Here is a 21,056-nt window from a genome sequence, read left to right as displayed (position 1 = left end):
TTTTCCGTTCCAAGTCAACCATGACCTATTGCTTTTGTCAAGATTCCCAATAACAGAGACGTTAAGAAAGTAATTGATACTTTCTAAAATGTTAACTGTTATAATGTGACCACAGGAAGGTTCAACATGTCTACCAGAGCTGATGTAATTCTCTGTATAGAAAAGTTTGATCTGAGCCAACTTTTATTCCACTCCTCTAAATTTTCCAATAAACATGTATTTCAGGCGTTCAAGCTCATCAGTTAAGCTTTGTGAACATGAGGGGCTCATTCCCTTACTTCTAATTTGTGTTCAGTTTGGGTAGTTCCTTGCCTTTTCCTTCTGTCCGGAGATATACTTTTAATAACAATTGAGGATCAAATACTTTCTCCTTTTGTCCTCATCTCTTCAGGCACATGGTACTTAGTTTGGTTGGGTGGAAGGGGAGGACAATGAAGGCATAATCTCTCAAAATATTAGAATGGGAAGGACAGGGTTCTGTATCATTTAATCAGTTTTCTCAGTTTACACAGACATAAACTAAGTCCCCAAGAAGGAGAGAGACTTTCCTAATGCCTCCTAACTCTTAGCAATGGAAGCAAGGCCTGGCCCCTGAGGCCTCTGGCCGCCTGGAAACAGCAGTCAGCTTGCCTGTCTGATTCAGGCTCCTCAGTGAGGGGGGAGGCATTGTTCACCTGTTTTCAAGGGCATCACTGAAGAACAGGGGATAAAAGTGCCATGATGTGTACATTGCAAAACACTGATACTTGAAAGCAATCTTAAGTCACCACCTGCATAAATTATTTTCCTAACCCTTTGGGATGAAAATTCCTGCGGCTGCTGCATTTCAGAAGAGCTTGAGGTTTTCTTTCTTCCTTTGGCTTTGTTTTTGTGACACTGTGAACTTGTTTGGGAGGGCAGACTTTTAACTTCAGCCTTGACTGTGGGGGGGTTTACAGTAATTACAAAACTGTGCTAATGAGAGAGAGAGAGACCTATCATAAATGTGATACATTTCCCAGTCATAACCAGAAAGAGCCTGCCTTCTGTAGCTTTGCAAAGGTAAAGACCTGACATACTCCTGCTCCACTTCCCCTGCCTCCCACCCCTCAGGTTCAATGCTAATTATGGTACTGTTATTAAAACAAATGACCCGTCTTTAAACACCCCAGAATGCCATGGCTCTGCCCCATCAGGGCTGTAATCAGACCACCCTGGATTTTATGGACTTAATGTCTTGGCTATCCTGAGGCATGCCCAGTGGGGGCAGAGTTTCTGCTTTAGCTGCTAATTAAACTTTGGAAACCTTTTCTTTGTTGCTGGGCCAATCATTTCCACAATCTGATTGGCCCGAGTTGACTCTGTTTGAAAGGGGCAAATTTCTATTTATTCTGAAAAACAAGCAACAATTCCAAAGAACAAATGTTTATTTGAAAAAAAAAATGTTTATTTGAAAGAGCAAAAGTAACTGTCAAGTGAGTGGATTGCCTGAAAATAGCTTTATTCGAAAAACCTTCTGAGAATAGGAAAAAATTTGTCGTGGCTGCCAGATACAATATTATTCACATTTCAAAAGAGAAAATGACGATATTAGTACCTTGTCTTAGGTTTCTGCATTTGGCTTTTGCTCAGCTCCTTGGCATCTGTGATTTACAGCATGCCCTGAACATCCCTGTGAGGATGGAGGTGGGGCTGTGTGTGTCTTAGTGACTGTATTGGAAGTGGTATAACATACTGAATAAGATTTGGGAGTTATGAGTTATTCACTCATTGATTTATTCATCATATATTTCTTGAGTGCTTCCTGTGGTCAGGAACTGTTTTAGGCACTGGGCTGAAACAGACTAAATGAACAGAGAGACGACAGTTCCCTGCCATTGTGGTAAAGAACCTGCCTCCCGGTGGAAGAAACATAAGAGACTTGGGTTGGATCCCTGGGTCGGGAAGATCCCCTGGAAAAGGAAATGGCAACCCACTCCAGTATTCTTGCCTGGAGAGTCCCATGGACAGAGAAGCCTGGTGGGCTGCAGTCCATGGGGTCGTAGAGTCGGACGTGACTGAAGTGACTTCCACTTAACACATGGAGCCTACATTGAGTGAGGCCAACATACCTGGATTCATATGTTAGTTTTGCCATTAGTTGTGTGGCCTTGGGCAAGTTACTTGTTCTCACCAAGTTTGCTTCCTTACATGTAATATAGTGTCCATGATCTCCAGTGCATAACATTTTTGAGGATTAACAAGATAATTGACGTAAAGTGCTTAGCACATGGTGAGCGCTCATGAATGGGAGCTACTATGATTATTGTCGTTACTGCTGTTTGGGCAGTTCCATTGTCATCATTGGAAGAGGGGATTTACCAGGGATCCAGGGGGCTATCTTGCTAGGATGCTCCATTGGCAGGAAAACAGGTGAGATCAGTCCCATCTCTGGTCCTTTTAGATGTAGGAGCCTAGCCAGGGGTCATAGCCCAGTTCTTGCCTCTGTCTTGCTTTCACTTAAGCATCAGCCTTACAGAATTAGCTTTTGTTAAAAAATAGCTACTCTCACCATCCTGTTTTGCTTCCCTGCGTGACAGACTCTAACATTTCTTCCTCTCTTCTTCTTTCAGATTGTTTAGTGTAATTTTGGAACAATTAACCAAAGAAACAGAAGGCGGTAACCACTCCAGTGGCAAATCAGGAGGCTTTGACGTCAAAGCCCTCCGCGCCTTTCGAGTGTTACGACCACTTCGACTAGTATCAGGAGTGCCCAGTAAGCACGTTTCGTTTCCTAAAGCCAGGATTTTGTGGATCGGTTTTCCTCTGGGTGGGTCTCGGGATTATGAAGCAGGGCGTGATGAGGTGAGTTGCTCTTCTGCAGCCAGGCTCTCTGCAGGCAACACCGTGGAGGCCTTCACTGTGTACAAAGCACTCTTGCTTATGTGGTCACTTCGGGTCCCCATGACAGCCCCAGTGGGAGTGGAGGAGGGGCAGTAGTGATCATTGTCTTCCTGATTTTGTAGAAGAAAGCGTATTCTCTTGGGCAGAGACCGAGTGAGTGGTGGTAGGAGACCGTGAGTTCAGACTTCCTGACTGCAGTCTAGTCTTCAGCCTCTGACACCATCACCACCATCACTTCCTCCCACTTTCAGGCCTGCCTCTCTGAACATGGCAGCTTATATAGACAGGGGTGTTAGAGGGCTCAACTGACTGCCTTTTCTCAAAGTGAGCTGCAAGGGCCTGGCATCCTAAAACTTCTACTTAAGTATCCCACAGAGGGGCTCATCCCACTGCAGGGAGGAAGTGGATGCTTCTGGGTCCTCCCTGTGTGTAGGGCACAGTAGCACCTGCCAGAAGGTGGGTGTAAAGGTCTGAATGCAGTAATGCAGAGAGAGCCTTCAGCACAAGGTCTGGAGCTGGAGGGGGGTAGTTCAGTGTGAGAGACGCTGTGTCACCCGCTAGTCTCCAATACCTGTCTGTGCCAGGCCCTCGTTTGCTTCTTGCTTCAGATCTCCAGGCCAGATCCAGTGCCACCTGAGTATGGAAAAGATGCCCCATCCATGCCCCAGCCAGGAATTTGCATAAGGAGAAAGGCGTGTGCTTCCCTGGGCTCTGCCCATGAGAGGACATCCCTCTTGGGGACTTCTGAGGGCAGACACTTTAGTGCCTCTCCAAGGACTGTGGCTGTGAGGTGACTGCCTGCTTCCAGCTGCAGGATGGCTATGGGATTTCAGGGTGTGCCTTTTTTTCACAGCTCATAAAACCTTCAAAAGAGCACAGATCATGTTTTTGCTTCTTCAGAAGTTCTTCATAAATTTGTATTAAACCTGTTGGCACTCAGAATGCATCAAAAATTCTCTGGAAAAAAAAATTCCAAATTTAACATTTTAAAATGTAGGAAGTGGTGTTTTGTGTGTACTTGTTTTTCCAGATGGTTCATTTATTTTTCATTGAAAAAGATCAGCACAAGTCAAAGCCACAGTACCGTCTGGAAGCAATTGAGAAAAATAGACATACCTTGAAAATGACTGGTCCTGTTACGTGTGCCATGATTAAATGAGAAGTTCAGTGAGCAAACATGAGGTTTCAGATTCAGTTGTTACAGCTTAATCTAATTTCAGAGTAACCACGGCAACTTTTTTCCCCCAAAGAGCAAATGACAGGCCAGCCTGCCTGAGGTATTTGTGTTGTGAGCAGACGCGCGGGTGCTGTGGCTTTGTGGATCTGAGTCATGCGTGAAGACTTCTCGGCCTGTGTTCATTAACTGCCCTGTGGGGAGCATCCAGGCCTCTCAGCAGACCCCGCGGGGCTTTGAGGAGGTGGACTGGGGTCTCTGGGTCGTGCTCTCTCCCGTGCTGGTTGGCAGCTGTCGACTAGTGATTTCTTAAGCACCTGCAATAGTTAAAAATGCCTGGGAAGGTGTGACTGTTTACACATACCTCGGAGATGTCTGATCCCTTCTGAAGACAACTCAGAGTGTCCTGCAGGACTGATTTTGTGTGTGTATGTGCACATAAGTTCCTTCATTGGAAGGTAAATAGGTGTTTCAAATAGAGTCCTTCAGATGTGTGTGGAGCTCTTCACCACCCACTCTCAGGTAATAGGTACCTATGAGAATCCTCGAGCGTTATATAGGAAAGAACCCTCAAGATCATCTGGTCCAGGAGCACTGTCTTCTAGGTGAGGAAGCTCACAGAAACCCCGGGCAGGTTCTCACGGCCAGTGGGTGGCCAGACGGGACCAGACCCCTGGCCTGCTAGTTCCTGGCTCCGTGTTCTTTATGCTCCATTTCACGGCTTCCTTGGTTAGAGCTCTGTGAAATCTGCTGGACATACTGGTCATTTACAAAAGAGCCTAATACCATGAAAGTGTACATATGCACTTGAGGATATAATGTCATTATTTCATAAATGTGGCCCATCTGAAATATTACAGTTACAATAAACATATTTATGAAACATAGGGTTCACGGCCATTCAGTTGAGAAGAGCTAACTGCTGGATGATGATTTTGGATGGCCCTTGCATATCTTAAAATAAAAACCGAATGAAAAAACAAACAAACCCTGTCTTGTCCAAGTAGATTAGAGCATATGTTTCTTTTTCTCTTCATCTATTCCTTATGGAAGATGAAAACATTGCAAGTCATCCTATTGATCATTGTTTTCTTCAGAAGACATCATTTGAACATTTAAATATCTGAAGGCAATATGTGGGATTTTGTCTTAATGAAAGTCTGGAAAGAGGTTCTTTGTGTATCTAAAAACCTCTTATCACTCTTTTCTCCCCATCCTGTCCCCCACCTCTTCCCGTGCACTTCTTATCCAAGGTGAACTTTTACTGTTACTGCTGATAAAGTATTTTTCTGTTTGCTTGGTGTGTTCTGATTTCTAATGTATTTCATTCTAGCATCTCAGCCTCTTCTTTCTTTCTTTGTGTATGTATCAGGAAGGTACTGTGAGAAGATACTAGAAAAAGGCACTTTGGAGGAGAGAGAGGTAGCAGGGAGAGGAAGGGAATGAAGAAGAAAAGGAGGAGAAAGTTGGACTGGGGGCCCTGGGTCATGCTCTTTCCCGTGCTGGTTGGCAGCTGTGGGCTAGTGATTTCTTAAGTACCTGCAATTGTTAAAAATGCCTGGGAAGGTGTGACTGTTTACAGTGGAGAAGCTGAGGTGGGTCTCAGTGCTGGCCACATGTCTCACTGTGCAGGGCATGTGCATGTTGTCAGGGGGCCTGCATCTAGTTGGCTCTGGTTTCCTGCTGACTACTCTCCCTTCAGCTCCTGCTTCCTTCCACCTGGTCCTGAGTATTGCCCCACCGTCCCTCTTGGCCTGGTCTTTTCTCTTCCTGTACCATGGCTCTCAGTGTTGCTCCAAGTGTGGATAGCTCCAAGGTTTGCACATCTCTCCCTCATCTCTAAGGTCTGAGGTTCAGCCACAGGGCACAGCCTCCTTCATGTGAAGTGATCAGACTTACCAGGTGTTCAGTTCTCACCCTCCCCTTCCTCTAACCCTCTTTTACCGCCCCCACTCCAGGGGAGCCTCCTTTTGCTCAAGCCCTGGGGTTAGCCTCATGACCCTGCCAACCTGGGCACCTTCCTCTAACTCAGATGCACTTTCTGAGTTCTGGTCTCTTCTGGATTCTCGCCCTGTCCTCCGTGGAGAGCCCAGCACCCTCCAGCTACTTCTTTGCCTGTTTTGCCTTTTGCAGCCCCACTTGTCTTTATAAGGGGCTTCCCTGGTGGCTCAAATGGTAAAGAATCTGCCTGCAATGCAGGAGACCCAAGTTCCATCCCTGGGTTGGGAAGATTCCCCTGGAGAAGAAAATGCAACCAACTGCAGTACTCTTGCCTGGAGGATTCCATGGACAGAGGAGCCTGGCAGGCTGTAGTCCACGGGATAGCAAAGAGTTGGACACGACTGAGCAACTTTCACTTTTTATCTTTCTAAAAAGGCTGCCTTTTGAGTTTTCTTGGCTCTTTCCCATGTATACATGTTATGAACCTTTTGTTTGGTTTAGAATAAATAAAGAGGCTGTCTTTTGACAGCCTCTAAAGTCTGGCCTCTAAAGCCTCTAAAGTCCCGTAAAGTGGACTAAAGTCTGGCCCTGTAATCCGAATCCAGGACCCAGAGCTACCTGGTAGATTGCAGCTGCAATCTGCTTGCCTTTCCTGCTATCCTTTTCCACTGCATGACCGCCAACCAAGACTCTCCATCCCCAGCCCACAGGACACTCGCTCTCTTCTGTGCCTTGGGTGCTTTCTTCCCCTGCTTGGAGCAGCCTCTCTCCCCTGCCCGTGACCCACCTGCCTATGGAAATCCATCCTGCTCAGCCTTCAGGCGATCCAGAGAGGGAGGCTCCTGCCCAGCCCTCTTTCTCCCCCTTGCACTCAGAAGTGATGTCTTTCGTCCCTCCTTTAGTTTTCACTGTTTAGTGTTTCTCATCTAGCATCTGTGTGCTTCCTTAGAGTAACTCATGTGCAATGCTTACGTCTCTCACTAGAACCTAACCTCTGGGAGGAACCACACTGTGTACCACATCTTCATAGTTCCCAAAACACTCCACCTTATGTTTGCCATGTGGCGGATGTTCAAGGAATTTTGTTGAGTGGATGAACAAATGCAGAAATGAGTGACTTTCATATCCAGCCATTCCCTCTCTAGGCCTCAGTTTTCCCGTCTTTCTAGTTAAGGGAGTTAGATTAGATGATCTTTGAGAGGATCCTTTTTAACTTCTCTCACACCCAGGTTTCATGTTAATTCAAAGTTCTGAAATACCTCCTCGAATTTTGTTACCATGTACCCCATACAGAACAGGCATCATTAGGAAGTATATAAATACATCCCTGAAATATCTTGCTGGCTCACAAACTTGTTTTTGTCTTTCCTAGGTTTACAAGTTGTCCTGAACTCCATTATAAAAGCCATGGTTCCCCTCCTTCACATAGCCCTTTTGGTATTATTTGTAATCATAATCTATGCTATTATAGGATTGGAGCTTTTTATTGGAAAAATGCACAAAACATGTTTTTTTGCTGACTCAGGTGAGTAATGAAAATGGTTGCTCACCAAACTATTTAAAAATTTAACTTTCCCCAAAAACAACTTTTCTGGTTTGGGGAAAATCTAAAACAAAATGAGAGAGAGGGAGGGGGAAGAAAATGGAAAGCCAAATACATTGGTAAATCTAAGCCAGTTCTTAGTGTGAATTAGAATTAATGAGAATTTAGTTTCTTTTTTTAATCTTGATTTCCTGTGTAATGTGCTCTGGCAAACAACATGGGGGGGCCCCCCTGAAACTAGGCTATGAGGTGGATTAATAGTGTTTCTCTGGGACTTCCCTGGTCTGGGGGACTCCGCACTCCCAATGCAGGGGTCCCAGATTCGATCCTTGGTCAGGACCTAGAACCCATGTGCCGCTCTAAGACCTGGCGCAGCCAAATAAGTCAAGTGTAATATTTTTTAAAAACACTGTTGGTCCATATAGGCTGAGGAGAGGTGCTGTGAGAGTGAGGAGAGGGGTAAATTCTCGGCTCCCGCGGCACGGGTTTCTGAGGGTCGTTCCTGCCCAGAGTGTGACGCCTGCCTCCTCTGTTCGCAGATGTGGTGGCTGAAGAGGACCCAGCGCCGTGTGCGTTCTCAGGGAACGGACGCCAGTGCACCGCCAATGGAACGGAGTGTAGGAGTGGCTGGGTTGGCCCCAATGGCGGCATCACCAACTTTGACAACTTTGCCTTTGCCATGCTCACTGTGTTTCAGTGCATCACCATGGAGGGCTGGACAGACGTGCTCTACTGGGTAAGCAGCTTGCGGAGGGAGTTGACGGAGTGTGCTTTCCCTGGACAAAAGTGTTTCATTAGCTGCAACCATTGGGGGGCTGGCTGGAACAGACCCCCTGGAAGTGAGTTCTTTGGAAAGGGAAGCAGACCCTCTTTTCACTCAGCAAGACCCGTTACATCTCCCCGTCAGGGCCTTGCTTTCAGCTGTAGAAAGGTGCTAGAGGGTGTGGACACTCTCACATCCCCAGTGTCTCCTGGGTACTTACTGCTGAGCAAGCCCAGTAGTCCCCTTTGCTGGAGGAACTCCAGAAGGCCAGGGCTGTCCTGATTAAACACTTGAAGAGCCCAGGGTCATTCCCCAGAGTAAGAGGCCTGTGGGCTTCCGTAGACTAAAACTAATCTTTCATACCTAGAGGCAGGTTGCTCTACCTGTTCCTAAATAGAAGGTAATCCATCAATTAATTGGATTCTTTTCAGGCTTTCCATAGCTTAGTACAGCCTTAAAGCCCAAATGGGTTTTTCCCCTTATTACAGTGTTTCCCTTTTGCATCTTCAGTATTACTACAAACCAGCCCTTAGCGATCTCTTCCTTTTTCTTTGGCAGTAGAGAACTTTGGCAGAGAAGGTAGAGATGGCACATCAGCCTTCCAGGGCTGGTGGACCTGTTCGTGAAAACAGATGGACATCCTTTGTATGGCTCAGAGCTAGCTTCTCTTGTTCCCGATAGAGCCAGTAGGGTTTGCTACAGATGAAGAGCAGTTGTATTTTAACAGTCATTTCTCAGAGTTGAGTTTATTTGTTTACTTCTGTGTTTGATAGAATTTGAAAAAACTCACAGAAGTTTAGAAATTATTTTTCCATGGCACAGAGTTGTTGTGAAACAACAGCTGCCTTGTAGAGTTTGAGCATAAACCCAGGTCCAAATGGAATTAACCAGGATTCCAATAATGATTTGTTAAAAGGTAATGAGTAATAGCATACTTTTTAAATGGTCGGTCTCCAGTTAGACAGTCTGCACGTTGAGAAGTATTTTCTGATAGGGTCTAAATTTTAGACACTTTATAAGATTTCCCATTACTCTATTAACTTCAGAGAACAGAACATATAATGGTTGTAAATAGGTTTTTGCTTCCCTTCCCCAGTGAATTCCATGCTTGCAGAGTTGTTGAAATGTCGTATGTTCAATGTTAGGCAAAGAAAATACATTTTTATTTTCACCCCCAAAGTGTTAGTCTAGTTTGGTAATAAGGTTTTTAAGACATCGCCAGCATGTCATATCTTATTTCTTCCCCTTCTCCTCCTTTTTCTAATTGTCATAGGAAAGACTGAGTGCGAGTGTGTGTGTATGTGTGCAATCTGTTATTTATATCCATAACACAATGCCTTTTGTCAAATTTTTTGTGAAGAGAAAGAGGGAGATTATATAGGATGAGCCAAGCCCATGGCCATGCATGAGGACCCTCTGATTAGGTAAAGAGCTCGTTTTCAGTATTATGTTTTAAGTTGCCACTCCTGGTTAGATTAGTGGAGGGCTCAATCCCCAGTCTTCCTTTGAATTTTCTGATAGATAGAAAAAGCATCATTCAAATAGCCCAAATTCTGGTCCTTCCCCCTAAAACAGTACAGAAGATGTTTTGATTTAAAACAAACAAATGAAAAAATCAGTGACTCCTCAGCTCTGTTCTCCCTATTTTCATGGTGTATTGACATTGCTGATCTGACATGCCCTGACTAATGGACAGTTGCAGACTTTATGTTTCTTCACATTGATTCTCTCATTACGATCTTCCTATCGCCAAGTTAGTGAAAATTCTGGGAGTGTGTGATTAAAGGCGAGAAGACTCCACGTACCTAGAAACAAAAGTTTCTACTTGCTTTCCTGAGAACCTCTAAGTATCACCTAGGATGATATAATTATTACCTCTATTTTTCATATGACAGTCACAGGGCTAATAATTTGACAACATAATAATTACATTCTCTATGAATTACATGGCATCTTTATTCTGATGGAGGAACTCCAGTAACTTATCAACCTTATGCCAGTCTGTATCCCTTTATAGAATGTCTGGGAAACAGTGGAATATAGACCCCTGGACATCCTCAAAGTCCTGCTGCAAGTGGTTGTGGTATTTGATTTACAACAAGGGTCTACAGACCTTTTTTTTTTTTTATCATAAGGGGCCAGACAGTAAATATATGTGGCCGGGAAGACCATAATGTCTATGTCACAGCTGCTCAGCTCTGCCCATGTCACTTGGAAGCAGCTGCAGACAACATATACACCTGTGGCTTCATTCCAGTATTTATTTATAGACACTGACATGTGAATTTTGTATAACATTCCTGTGTCATGAGATAGTCCAGATTTTTTTTTCCCACCATTTAAAAATGTAAAAGCCATTTTTAGCTCACGGGCCGTCCAAAAGCAGGTGGTAGGCTGGTTTGGCCCACAGGTCATAATGTCATGACCCCTGGTCTAGACTAGAACCCCCGTCTCCTTCCTTGGCATTTCTCCATTCTCAGAGGTTTGTGAGCCCTTCTGGAACACTAGGGGGCAGCTTAGGGATGTCTTCCAGAGTGCTCATTGAGATCTTATTCTCAAACATATCAGGTTGCTTCTAATTACTTACTGATTACATTTATTACCTCTGCATAGACATAGGCAGGAGCCAGGCCCCAGCCTTCTTCTTATTTTATGGGCTGCAGTCAGTGGGATCCACAGCCGTGCGCAGAGCAGCGCCTCCCTGCCCAGCACAGCACCCGGCCCAAGGCTGGTGCTCAGCAGACACCAGCTACCACTACTGTTCAAGTTCACAATCCCATTGCCTCAGGGTAGATGGGCCTTTTTAAAACGCCTAATTTTTTTCCACAGCCAGAGTGTAAAGGGAACATCTTGAGAGAGAACTGAGATTTGATTTTAAATATTGGTTGCAAGCTAATTTTTCAGTTCCTTTAGGTGTTTGTATATGGTGGACAAAGTCTTTGCCAGGGATGAGTTTGAGTCCGGTTGAGTATGTTCAGTGTTCCCAAGTTCATGGATGCCTCAGTCCCCAGGAGTGCCTGGCAAGTGGTGGCAGGGTCTTGGGAAGGTGGGCCCAGTATGCAGAAAGACATGTGTAGAACAGGACCCCTTGGATATGTGGGGAATGGGATTGTTAACTTCTGATAGAAAACCATTTTTTAAGTGCTCTTTTTTTGAAGTGAATTCCATAAGCATAGTTAAGCTGCCATCTGATCCACACGTTTGCTGTCCAGAGGCATAAAGATGTAGTGCAAGGAAAAAGCCTTAAGACTGGAGAAGGCTAGGTGCCTGACCTTGGGTAGGTCACCCAAATACTCTGGGCTTTAACTTTGTGTTGTCCACAAGATGTGGAGTAACATTACATGATCCTATTATTTTTTTCTTCAACTCCAAGGAAATGGTTTTAAATGTAGGAAATAAATTAAAATATTAGAATTGATTTCAGGAAAGAATAATCCATGTCAGTTATTTGTGGCCTTTTGCCTTAGTGCCAACCTCTTCTCTTAGTGAGAAGCACACCTATGGCAGTGCTGGCTGTCAGACTCAAACAGGAGGTTCCCTTGGCCAAGTTGATAGTCTTCTTCATTCAGGGTACCTGGGAACTCCCTCTTTAGTTAGCCAGCAGCTTGCCTTTCTGCTCCTTTCTCTGATTCTAGGCTCAGGGGAGCCACAATCAATATATCGAGTTTCTAGTAGTCTTTGCAATAGAAAAAACAAAAAGCCTTAGATTAATCAGAGACATGGATGTGCATCTCAGTCTTTGAAGTGAGGGGAAACTGAAACTAGGTTATTATTTCCTGAGTACCAGGGACATGCCATGATGACTTTGACATAAATATTTTAAAAATCTAAATTGAAACGATTGAGCTCACACCACTTTCTCCCTTGCTGACAAAGGACACGCAGACAAAATCCCAAGCAGAGTCTCTATTTTTGTGTGGGTATTTCGGGGACCGGCTCGCCAGTTCTGACTTGTCCCATGCGATTGGTAAAGTCTAAGAAATACTAGCCTCTGAAAAGAGACCAGCGTTGAGAAGGTTTCTTCAGGAGAAAGACTGGCTCTTAGAGCTTAATTTTTATTTCTCTTTCCCACGCTCTGGAGATTTAGGGTCTCCTGTGGCCTTTGGTTTTCTAGGTTATTCTAGGTGATATTTCTGATTTGAGCAAAAACACTTATTTCTAAGAAATCAGAAGTTTCTTTAATAATAATAATAAAAAAAATGTTCCCTCCCAAGTTGGAGCAGACAGCTGTTCCCGGAACCATCCTCTGGTACACGGGGCTGAGGCCTGAAAGAGGATGGGCGGGGCAGATGCTCGGCTGACAGCTAACACACTTTGCTGAGGTGTGAGAGGGCAGGGTCCCCTAGTGGGGACCCTGGACATGCATCCCCTTCCTCTCTATGAGCGAGCACACTCTCCCTGGTCATGGGCGCCCCTCTTGCCCCAGCAGAGGGGAAGCAGGCCCAGAGAGGGGTCTGTGGAAGGCCCTGACTCCAGGCTGGGCTCTGGTTACTACGCCAGGCAGCCTGTTTCTTCTCCTGCACATCTAGGTTATTTAAATAAGTTTAGTGGTGTAGTTGCTTTGGAAGAATTACCCTTGGCCTTCCTGCTGAAATTAGTTTATCCAACTTAATGAGATCAACAATTGCAGCCACGGCCCTGCCTCATTCATTACTCTAATTGCCGATATAAGATGTGCAGACTGATAGCAGTTCCAGTAAGCACATCAATTTTCATGTGGCCAAACAGGTGTTTCATAAGGGCTTTAATGCCCTCTCCCTAGACTTCAGCAACAGATGTTAGGTAATTTTTTTTTTTAATGTTCTCTTTTTCTGTTTGGTTTTTGCTTGAGGCAAACAGTGAAATGCATGAGTTTCATTCTATAAAGCTAAAAACCTAGTGCCAGTTAATGTAAAGAAAGCACATGCTTAACAGCCTGAGGGCTTGACCTCGGAAAGCCAGAACCATGAATCAGCCCAGACCATATACTGTTCTATTAGCTGGGGATTCCAGCAGAGTCAGGCCTGGGGTCATTCATTCAGTCCTCTTACTGGTGCTTCACACCTCCTTTCTTGGAGAAGTGTTTGCCCCATTTAACACTGACCTGTGCTGTTAGAAAGTTGCATCCAGCCGTGAACCCTGAAGCACCTGTTTGCTCCAGCACAAAAACTGCTCATGAGCAGACCTCCCTGGGAAGGTATGTCCAGGGGGCCACGTCTGATTGTGCTGCTTCACTTGGCACAGAAGTAGGGACACCAGGTTCCTTTGAAAGAACTCACGGCTGGAGCCATCTGTCTCAGGGCAGGTTATGTAGGTTCAAGCTAGATTTGAGAGATGAGGGCTTTTTTATTTCTCCTTACTGGTAAGAGTTGGGTCCTTCCTATGGGTGCAGTTGAGGAAAAAAAAAGTCTCATTCCCCAAAGCACCCCTGAATATGTCAGCTAGTTGACTTCTGAATACTTTCCTTCTTTGCATTAGTTTAGCTGTGCTTGCACTGACATAGCAGATAATCCAGATTTAAAGTGGGTTAGGTTTCCTGGGATAGATTGGCTTCAATCTACCCAAAATCCAATAACTGGAAAATTACTATTTTAGGGTTTTTTAAAAGAGAATTTATAGAGTCAAATGCTACAAATTTGTCTCTATAGCTAAGACTTTAACACCATCACAAATTTTGAAAGCAAGAATACTACCAACAATTTGGGCAGAGTAGAAAATAGTTTCTAGCTAAACACTAGTTTTGTCTTCTGTCAAGATCTCTGAAAATCACTTACCAAGGCAATTTCTTCTAAGAAGGAGCCAAATTCCAGCTGATTGCCCTAGCAGTGGCCAGAGTTTGCTATTATTTGCCCTGAAAGTTTTGATGACTCATGTGTGTGTGTGTGTGTGTGTGTGTGTGTATGTTGGGAGTATATAATGAATGTGCATTGGCTACTATTGTCTGATTTGAAGCTAAGTAAATGTTTAATTAAATGTATGGAATGCTGTCTCTAATGTAACCCTCTCTCCTTATTAGATTCTCTTATTAACCCACTCCTATGAGACCATCTTATTTCTTACAGATGAATGATGCTATGGGATTTGAATTGCCCTGGGTGTATTTTGTCAGTCTCGTCATCTTTGGGTCATTTTTCGTACTAAATCTTGTGCTTGGTGTATTGAGCGGGTAAGCTACACCTCTTTCATCTTGAAAGCAGAGTCCTGAGAACAGTTGCCAAGACCACACAGGCTTGCTAGATGGGGGCCGCCGGGTGGGTGCCAAGCGTTTTATGTGTCCTCCAAGATGCTTTCTTTTCTGCTGAAGCTTCCCAAACCAAGACATTTCCTGGAACCTTACCAGCCTTCGTGAAAGAAAGCTATAGGATAATTATTGACCAGAGATTAATCAGCATTGTCACTTGGGACTTAAATCATTGGCATCGCTTGCCCATTTGTCCTAAAAGGAGATACATCTATAATTGCTTTATTGGTCTGGATCCAAATATGATGCAGATTAATTGGTACCAAACAGTAGCTAAATGACTTTCAGTAGGCCACATTTGGGGATTTCCACAGCAGAACCTACCCTTATTGAAAGAACAAAACTGGAAGGCCCTTGGCAGGATCCCATCCTTGGAGCACCAGTCCTCAGTCAAAGCCCTAGTGGTCCAGCAGCAGTTCCTGGGGCTCTGCTCTTTGGCAAATGGATAACTGATAACTAATCTCCTTACATTTTACAGGTAAATGATGCGATAGGATGGGAATGGCCATGGGTGTATTTTGTTAGTCTCATCATCCTTGGCTCATTTTTCGTCCTTAACCTGGTTCTTGGTGTCCTTAGTGGGTAAGCAGTTGGATCCATGTCCCACATTCTGCCGCTCCCATGTGTGAGGCAGCTCCCTACGGCTTTCTCTGCATGCGTGTGGACTCTGATGTCCCCTCTGTGTGTTGCTTTGGGACTAAACTGTAATTCTCAATGCTCGTATCTGTCTGTGAGATTCTGTGTTTCTGATGCTTGCCAAACTATTAATTGAATGAAACCATTTCCCTGAAGCGAGTCACATTTATATGCCAGTGTGTAGGAGTGGATTAAAAGTGACTAAAAGGATTCCCAGCCTTGGTCTCCCCCAGCAAAGGCCCTTTGTCTTTTGTGGTTTTCTTCCCATTAGTATTAGTACATAGCCTGGCCCTTTAAAGTTACTTGCAGTGTATCATTATTATTTCCAGCGGTGTTTCAGATTTCATGGTAAAGGAGAAATAAGCCTAGATTAGCACAGAAATACTGGACAGTTTCAAAATCTCACATCCTTCCCATGGGGATCATTTATTAGCTTGGTTTTCTGCTGCTGTCACTGTGAGAATATTCCCTTGAATTCGTTTTTAATCTTAGCTCACAGAATCTGTCTTTAATGCAGAGTAATAATCAGCTTTTGCACCTAAATTTCCTCCAGCCTTATCATTGTCCGTGTCACTCAGTCATCATTTTTGAAATTTCACTTTGTTAGCCTCCTTGGCTCTGTGGATTGACGGGGTTTCAGTGGAGACTGGGAGCAGAGTGGGGCCCTCTCTTGTCTGTGGTTGCCATCCTAGAGCCCTCCTGGGCAGCCTTGCACCTTCCCCACCACACAGACACCCCACACAGTACCCCAGAGAAGGGAGTGGGACCTCCCCAGGCCCTCAGTGCCAGCTTATCGCCATTGCCGGGGGCTGAGAGTGTGACCGAGACGCGTGGGTGCCCGTTTCCCCCGAGGAGGCCGTCACTCCCTGAGCTCAGACATCCTCCAGAGATATTGCTGATAGACTTGATTCCCACTGAGTTTATCTACTCCTCACTCACTTTATCTCTGTCTTGCTGAGAGCTTGTATCTTGGGGGAACTGATGTCTTCATGTAATGCCAAGTCAGTGGAGAGACCTTTATCTCACTTTTCTAAACACTGCCTTTTCCAGAGCAGAGAGCTAGCTAGTTCCCCATCTCTGCTTCCTCTCCTCATCTTCTCTCTCAGCTACCCTGCCTGTTTTCAGGGCCAACAAGTTTAGAATTCTCCTTGACCGAGTGTGGTCGCTTTCACAACATGGATGCCCACTGTCCTGTGAAGCCCCGTCTAGAAATGAGCCAGGAGCCCATGCCCCACAGTGAGGGGAAAGGGGGCTCTGGGCCTGAGTCCTGGATGTGACAGCTGACCCCCTGCCCCTACCCGGGCCAAAGATTCTTTGTCTGGATAAACAACTCTTCAAGCCTGAAGTTCTTTCACTTCACACTTTAAAAGTGCCTTCTTCCTAATGACCCTCCGTGGCCTTAGGTCAGTGTCAGGATGGTGAGGGTGGAATTTATCCCTGGAGAAACAGCATCGTGTTGATTTTATTACAGGAACAGCCCATACAAGGTTAACAGCAATTCTGTTGTGAATTCCTTGGCGCCCTGTGTCTCCTAAACCCAACTAAACTGAGGCCATGGAAACGACTAATTTTAACTGTGCCAGTGACATGCCTTATCTCTGAGCTTCCCAGAGCAGGAACATCACCCCGGCAGGATGAGGCAGCCTTAAAAAGGGTAAAGGGAAAAAGCCGGGAGGGACCCGTTATTATAATGGTGGATGCTAAATATGCACCCTGTGGGGGTACCCACAGCTGGAGGATAAAGACGCACACACCATGATGGAACAGCCAGTTTACTGAAATATATTTTGGGGAAAGTAATAAGTAACTTTAAAATATTTTTAAATCAGAGCAAAACTAGATCCCTTATGAAGGAGAATGCAAATGACATTTGAATTCTTAAAATAAAACCCAAGAATTCCCAGCAATATTCAGTCAGTTCCACGATGTGCCCCAGCTCCCCCGGGGCTGCAGCTGACCCTGCCTGGACGTGCGAGGCCACTTGGGTCGGAGATGTCCAGCAGTGCTCTGTGCAAAGGAGGAACCACGTCCGCAGAGCAGTCGTCCAGCGTCTTCGCAAATCTGGTCACTTTTCCTGAGTTCCTGCTGCATGTCTGGCTCCGGGCCAGGAGCCAGGGTGCCAAGATGTCTAAGACACAGATGGGGGCCTTGTGCTCAGACAGTCGCTGTCTGGGATGGGACTGTCATTGGGCAGTGCAGGATGGCCAAGCTAAAGTAGGAGCGGGGACAGAGAAGACTGTAGGGGCGGTCTGTCTATGAGCTGGTTGTTGAAAGATGATAAGGTGTCTGTGGGGGTGGCAGTCGGGTGAGCTAGGGGTGGAGAAACCAGAGAACAGGCTGCTCCCACCTTTCTTAACAGTTAGTTACTTGGGCTTCTCTGCCTGGGTACTCCTCCTTGACTTTCCCCTGAAGCAACAAAAAATCAAAATCAGTCATTTGTCTTTATTTTCTTGTTTCAGAGAAATGAAATTAAAAAATTTTTTTTTTTTAGTTTTAATCTTAGGGTTCTTCTCAACTTTTTTTAGGGAACGTTGGAGGAAATACAAAATCAGAAGGACTTAAATGTTAAAAAGGAGATGGCTTATGTTGCATAGCCTCTTAGGGACCATTGGACCACCACAAATGTAATTCCAAAAATCCTGAGTCAAAAGGCTGTCCTGTTTTAGACCATGTTGCTGCTTTCTAATGAAGGATCATTATAAGATGCTCTGTGTCTTTAAGTCAAAACCATTTGAAAATATTTGTTGCTCTTCCTTGGCCCCTCTTTTTTTTTTCCATGTGGCCATGCCATCCTATTGTATCCTTAAACTGATTTTAATCTGTGCACTTGATTTGGTATTGGTAGATTTTTAAAGCATTGTTAAGACTGATGCTTTGAAATATATTTGGTTTTACAGCAGACTGTTTTTCTCAAGGTGAGTATGAGGTTCATGAACTGTACGCCCTGCATAGGCAAGCATGATCCTGGATGAAGACATTTCTCCCCCAGGTACTTGTGCTGTGTGGGAGGGGCCAAGAAAGTCAGTAACTAGAGTTCTGATTTCATAAGTTGTTATCAAGGAGATGGTCCTGTTATGACCAAGTGTTAGAAAGAATGTCTCAGTTAAGTCTACAGTTCAGATCCTTGTCTCATTGGCTTTGATGATTTTTCACTTTTAAAATTGCTCACTTAATGCTTGTCCCCTTTGGGTTTTTTTTTTCCGTAGGTAGGTAAGATAAGAGAACATGGTCGTGTTCCAGCACTTTGTGTCTTTAGAGTCACTGCCAGATCCCGAGGGGGGATGGTGGTCATGGACAGTGGGCTCACATCTTCACCTTCAGGGACCACCTGATGCCAGGCACACCTGCGGTAAGGTAGAGGGCCCTCTGAGCCCCTGTGGTGTGGGTCAGACCCCCAAAAAGGGGCTGGTGGATGAGATGCGATTTAGAAGACCTGGGTTCTGGTCACGTGCTAAATAACTCTGGGACTTCACTTAGGAGTCCGGAGCCTACATCTCTTGGCCCCTCAAAGGGGAATGATGCTGCCGTGCCATCCCCACCCACACACACAGGGTAGGTGGCTTTAGGTTGGCTCATGAATGTAGAAGTGCTTTGAAAAATAGATACTGCAAAGAATTTTACTCATTGAATGTATCTTTCTCTTACCTCTGTGGACCTCCTCCCGATTCCCTCCTTGGGTGAAGTGGGAACAACAGCTAAGAGGCTATTTGGAAAATATTTGAAGTGTACCATTTTCTGAATTTCCCAGGAAGAGACCAAGAGAAATAGGCTTTGTATGCACATTAATACTGTACTCAGTGCCCCCATGATCAGGCCATGGAGGTTCTTTGTCATCTCTAAAGTGGGGTGCAGCTCTCAATCATGATTGAAGTCTGACAGTGATTTATTTTTCCACAAGTAGGGAGGCATGGGATTTCTGTAACATATGGTTAAACACTGGCTTTAGAGTTGGATAATCAAGAATTAACTCTCTGCTCTACCTTTTACCAACTATGAGATTTGGTGAAATGGTTTACCTGTTTGAGCTTCACTTTCCTTGTCTGTAAAATGAGGTTAATAGTATTAACCGTGGGGAGTTGCAAGAGGATTCAGTGAGCTGAAGAGTGTAGAGAGCTTCATTACTTTGATGGTGATAGCTTGAGTAAGAGTATATAAAATGAGATCTGATGCAAGAAAAATCTAATCAACTCAATTCTGTTAATTTTTTTCCCTTGTGACCAGGCCTATAGGTAGGGTTTAATTTGCATGACTCTTTTACTCAGGATGTTAATAAACTTAAGTATTCTCTACTTAGTTTAGAGTAGAGAATTTGCTTTTAGAGGATCTAATTAATGTCCAAAAGTGCTTTTAGAGGTGCAGGAAGGTAAAATGAAAATAAGTTGGTAAATTATGAAGTCCTTGCTAAGCAAAGATTTGATTTGCCTTTCTCTGTTTCTGCCAAAGATAGACTAAGGGCCCACGGTGCCTAGACTGGTTTTGATGTCTATTAGATGGATTTCTCCTGAGAAGTTTAGATAATCTCTGATATTTATATAGTGGCAGTCAGATCCCTGGCACTTAGCAATGGCCAGGAAGAGATTAGATAAAAGACCCTTAAGAGATTAGTGTAATATAACCCAGACTTTGATGCATCTGTTCTCTGTCAGCCTTTGAAGTCAGGCCCCATATGCCATTTTTCATAGTAAATCCAAAGGGCAATTTTAGGATCCTATGCTGTGAATATTTTTCTATGCAGTTGTTTTGAACACTGTTGTCTTGGTGCCTGGATATTCCCTGTCATAAAATGGGGTTTAAAAACTCCATTCTCTTTTCTTTTATAAATTCAGTATCATGATGTGAAGGTTCTTTAATTAATGTGCCAAACTATGACCAATATTGAGACAGTTCTCTGCCCTAGTCTTTTTAAAAATATTTATTTATTTGTGACTGTGCTGGCTCTTTGTTGCTGGGTCGGACTTTCTCTAGTTGTGGTGAGTGGGGGCTCCTCTCCATTTGCAGTGTGTGGGCTTCTCATCACCGCGGCTTCTTTGTTGTGGGCTCTGGGCATGTGGGCTTGCTAGTTGTGGCGCATGGACTTAGTTGCCCCCCGGTGTATGGGGTTCAGACCAGGGATTGAACCCATATCCCCTCCATTGGCAGGCAGATTCTTAACCACTGGATTGCCAGGAAAGTCCCTCTAATCACTTTTTTAGAGGAAAAAGATGATTAATGAATTTCATCTCCTAATCCTTAGACTTTACTCATATTTGTCCAGAACATCATATTTCTCTTCAGTCCATTTGTTTTCTCTTTAGTCCACATTAATTTGGGGAAAAGGATGCTTGGTGATTGGTTGAAAATGTTGGGATTAAAAAAACTTAGGCAGAGATTCATGCACGGCTTCTCTACTTGTGTAACTGCTGGTATAGAGGGAGTGGAAGGGGCTTGCATGGCAAGTGGGGGGTGACTGTACTGTATTAGAATTTTACGAAATAGGTTCAGGTTTGGGGGGCATCATAATTTGCACCCTAGTCTGTTAAATTCACACCATTATGAACCACAGTCAATCAGAGATCGCCTCTAGTTCCCTCCTCTTGAATGTTGGCTCAGAGGGAAAACATACCAGGTATATTGTGGAGACATACCCTCTGGGAATAGGCATTTGTATAAATTATTCATGACTGGGATTAGAATTTGCTCTCATTCAATGTTTTACCAGCATCTGCTGACAAAAAATGAACAACAGAATTTCTTCCTGTACATAAACAGATCTGCATCTTAGAAGAGTAGTCGAATTGCTTGTGACATTGAAAGGGGTATTGTTAGGTAATGGGATAACCAGGCTGTCAACGTGATTGGTTACCACTACATTACAGAATAAAATTGTATTGAGTTAATGAGTTAATTCCATATCTTGACAACAGGCAGAGAAAGCACA

The 21,056-nt window shown here is 44.4% G+C and overlaps 1 protein-coding gene across 18 annotated transcripts in view; it reads left to right on the top strand.

Moving 5' to 3' along the window:
• The window catches only part of CACNA1D (calcium voltage-gated channel subunit alpha1 D), a 336,899-nt gene that overhangs the window by 180,940 nt on the left and 134,903 nt on the right, over window positions 1-21,056 (top strand). For 12 of the 18 annotated variants that reach the window (XM_070455913.1, XM_070455907.1, XM_020885971.2 and 9 more), the window contains exons 5-8: window positions 2,592-2,734; window positions 7,350-7,502; window positions 8,060-8,256; window positions 14,982-15,085. In XM_070455913.1, the coding sequence (XP_070312014.1) occupies window positions 2,592-2,734; window positions 7,350-7,502; window positions 8,060-8,256; window positions 14,982-15,085 (597 nt within the window). Of the gene's footprint in view, window positions 1-2,591; window positions 2,735-7,349; window positions 7,503-8,059; window positions 8,257-14,324; window positions 14,429-14,981; window positions 15,086-21,056 lie in introns of all 18 variants that reach the window. The other 6 variants (XM_070455914.1, XM_070455908.1, XM_020885972.2 and 3 more) reach the window with 1 other exon arrangement.

This window comes from Odocoileus virginianus, chromosome 26 (genome assembly GCF_023699985.2).
Source record: "Odocoileus virginianus isolate 20LAN1187 ecotype Illinois chromosome 26, Ovbor_1.2, whole genome shotgun sequence".
Classification (NCBI taxonomy): domain Eukaryota; kingdom Metazoa; phylum Chordata; class Mammalia; order Artiodactyla; family Cervidae; genus Odocoileus; species Odocoileus virginianus.
This window is presented reverse-complemented; position numbering and strand designations above follow the sequence as displayed.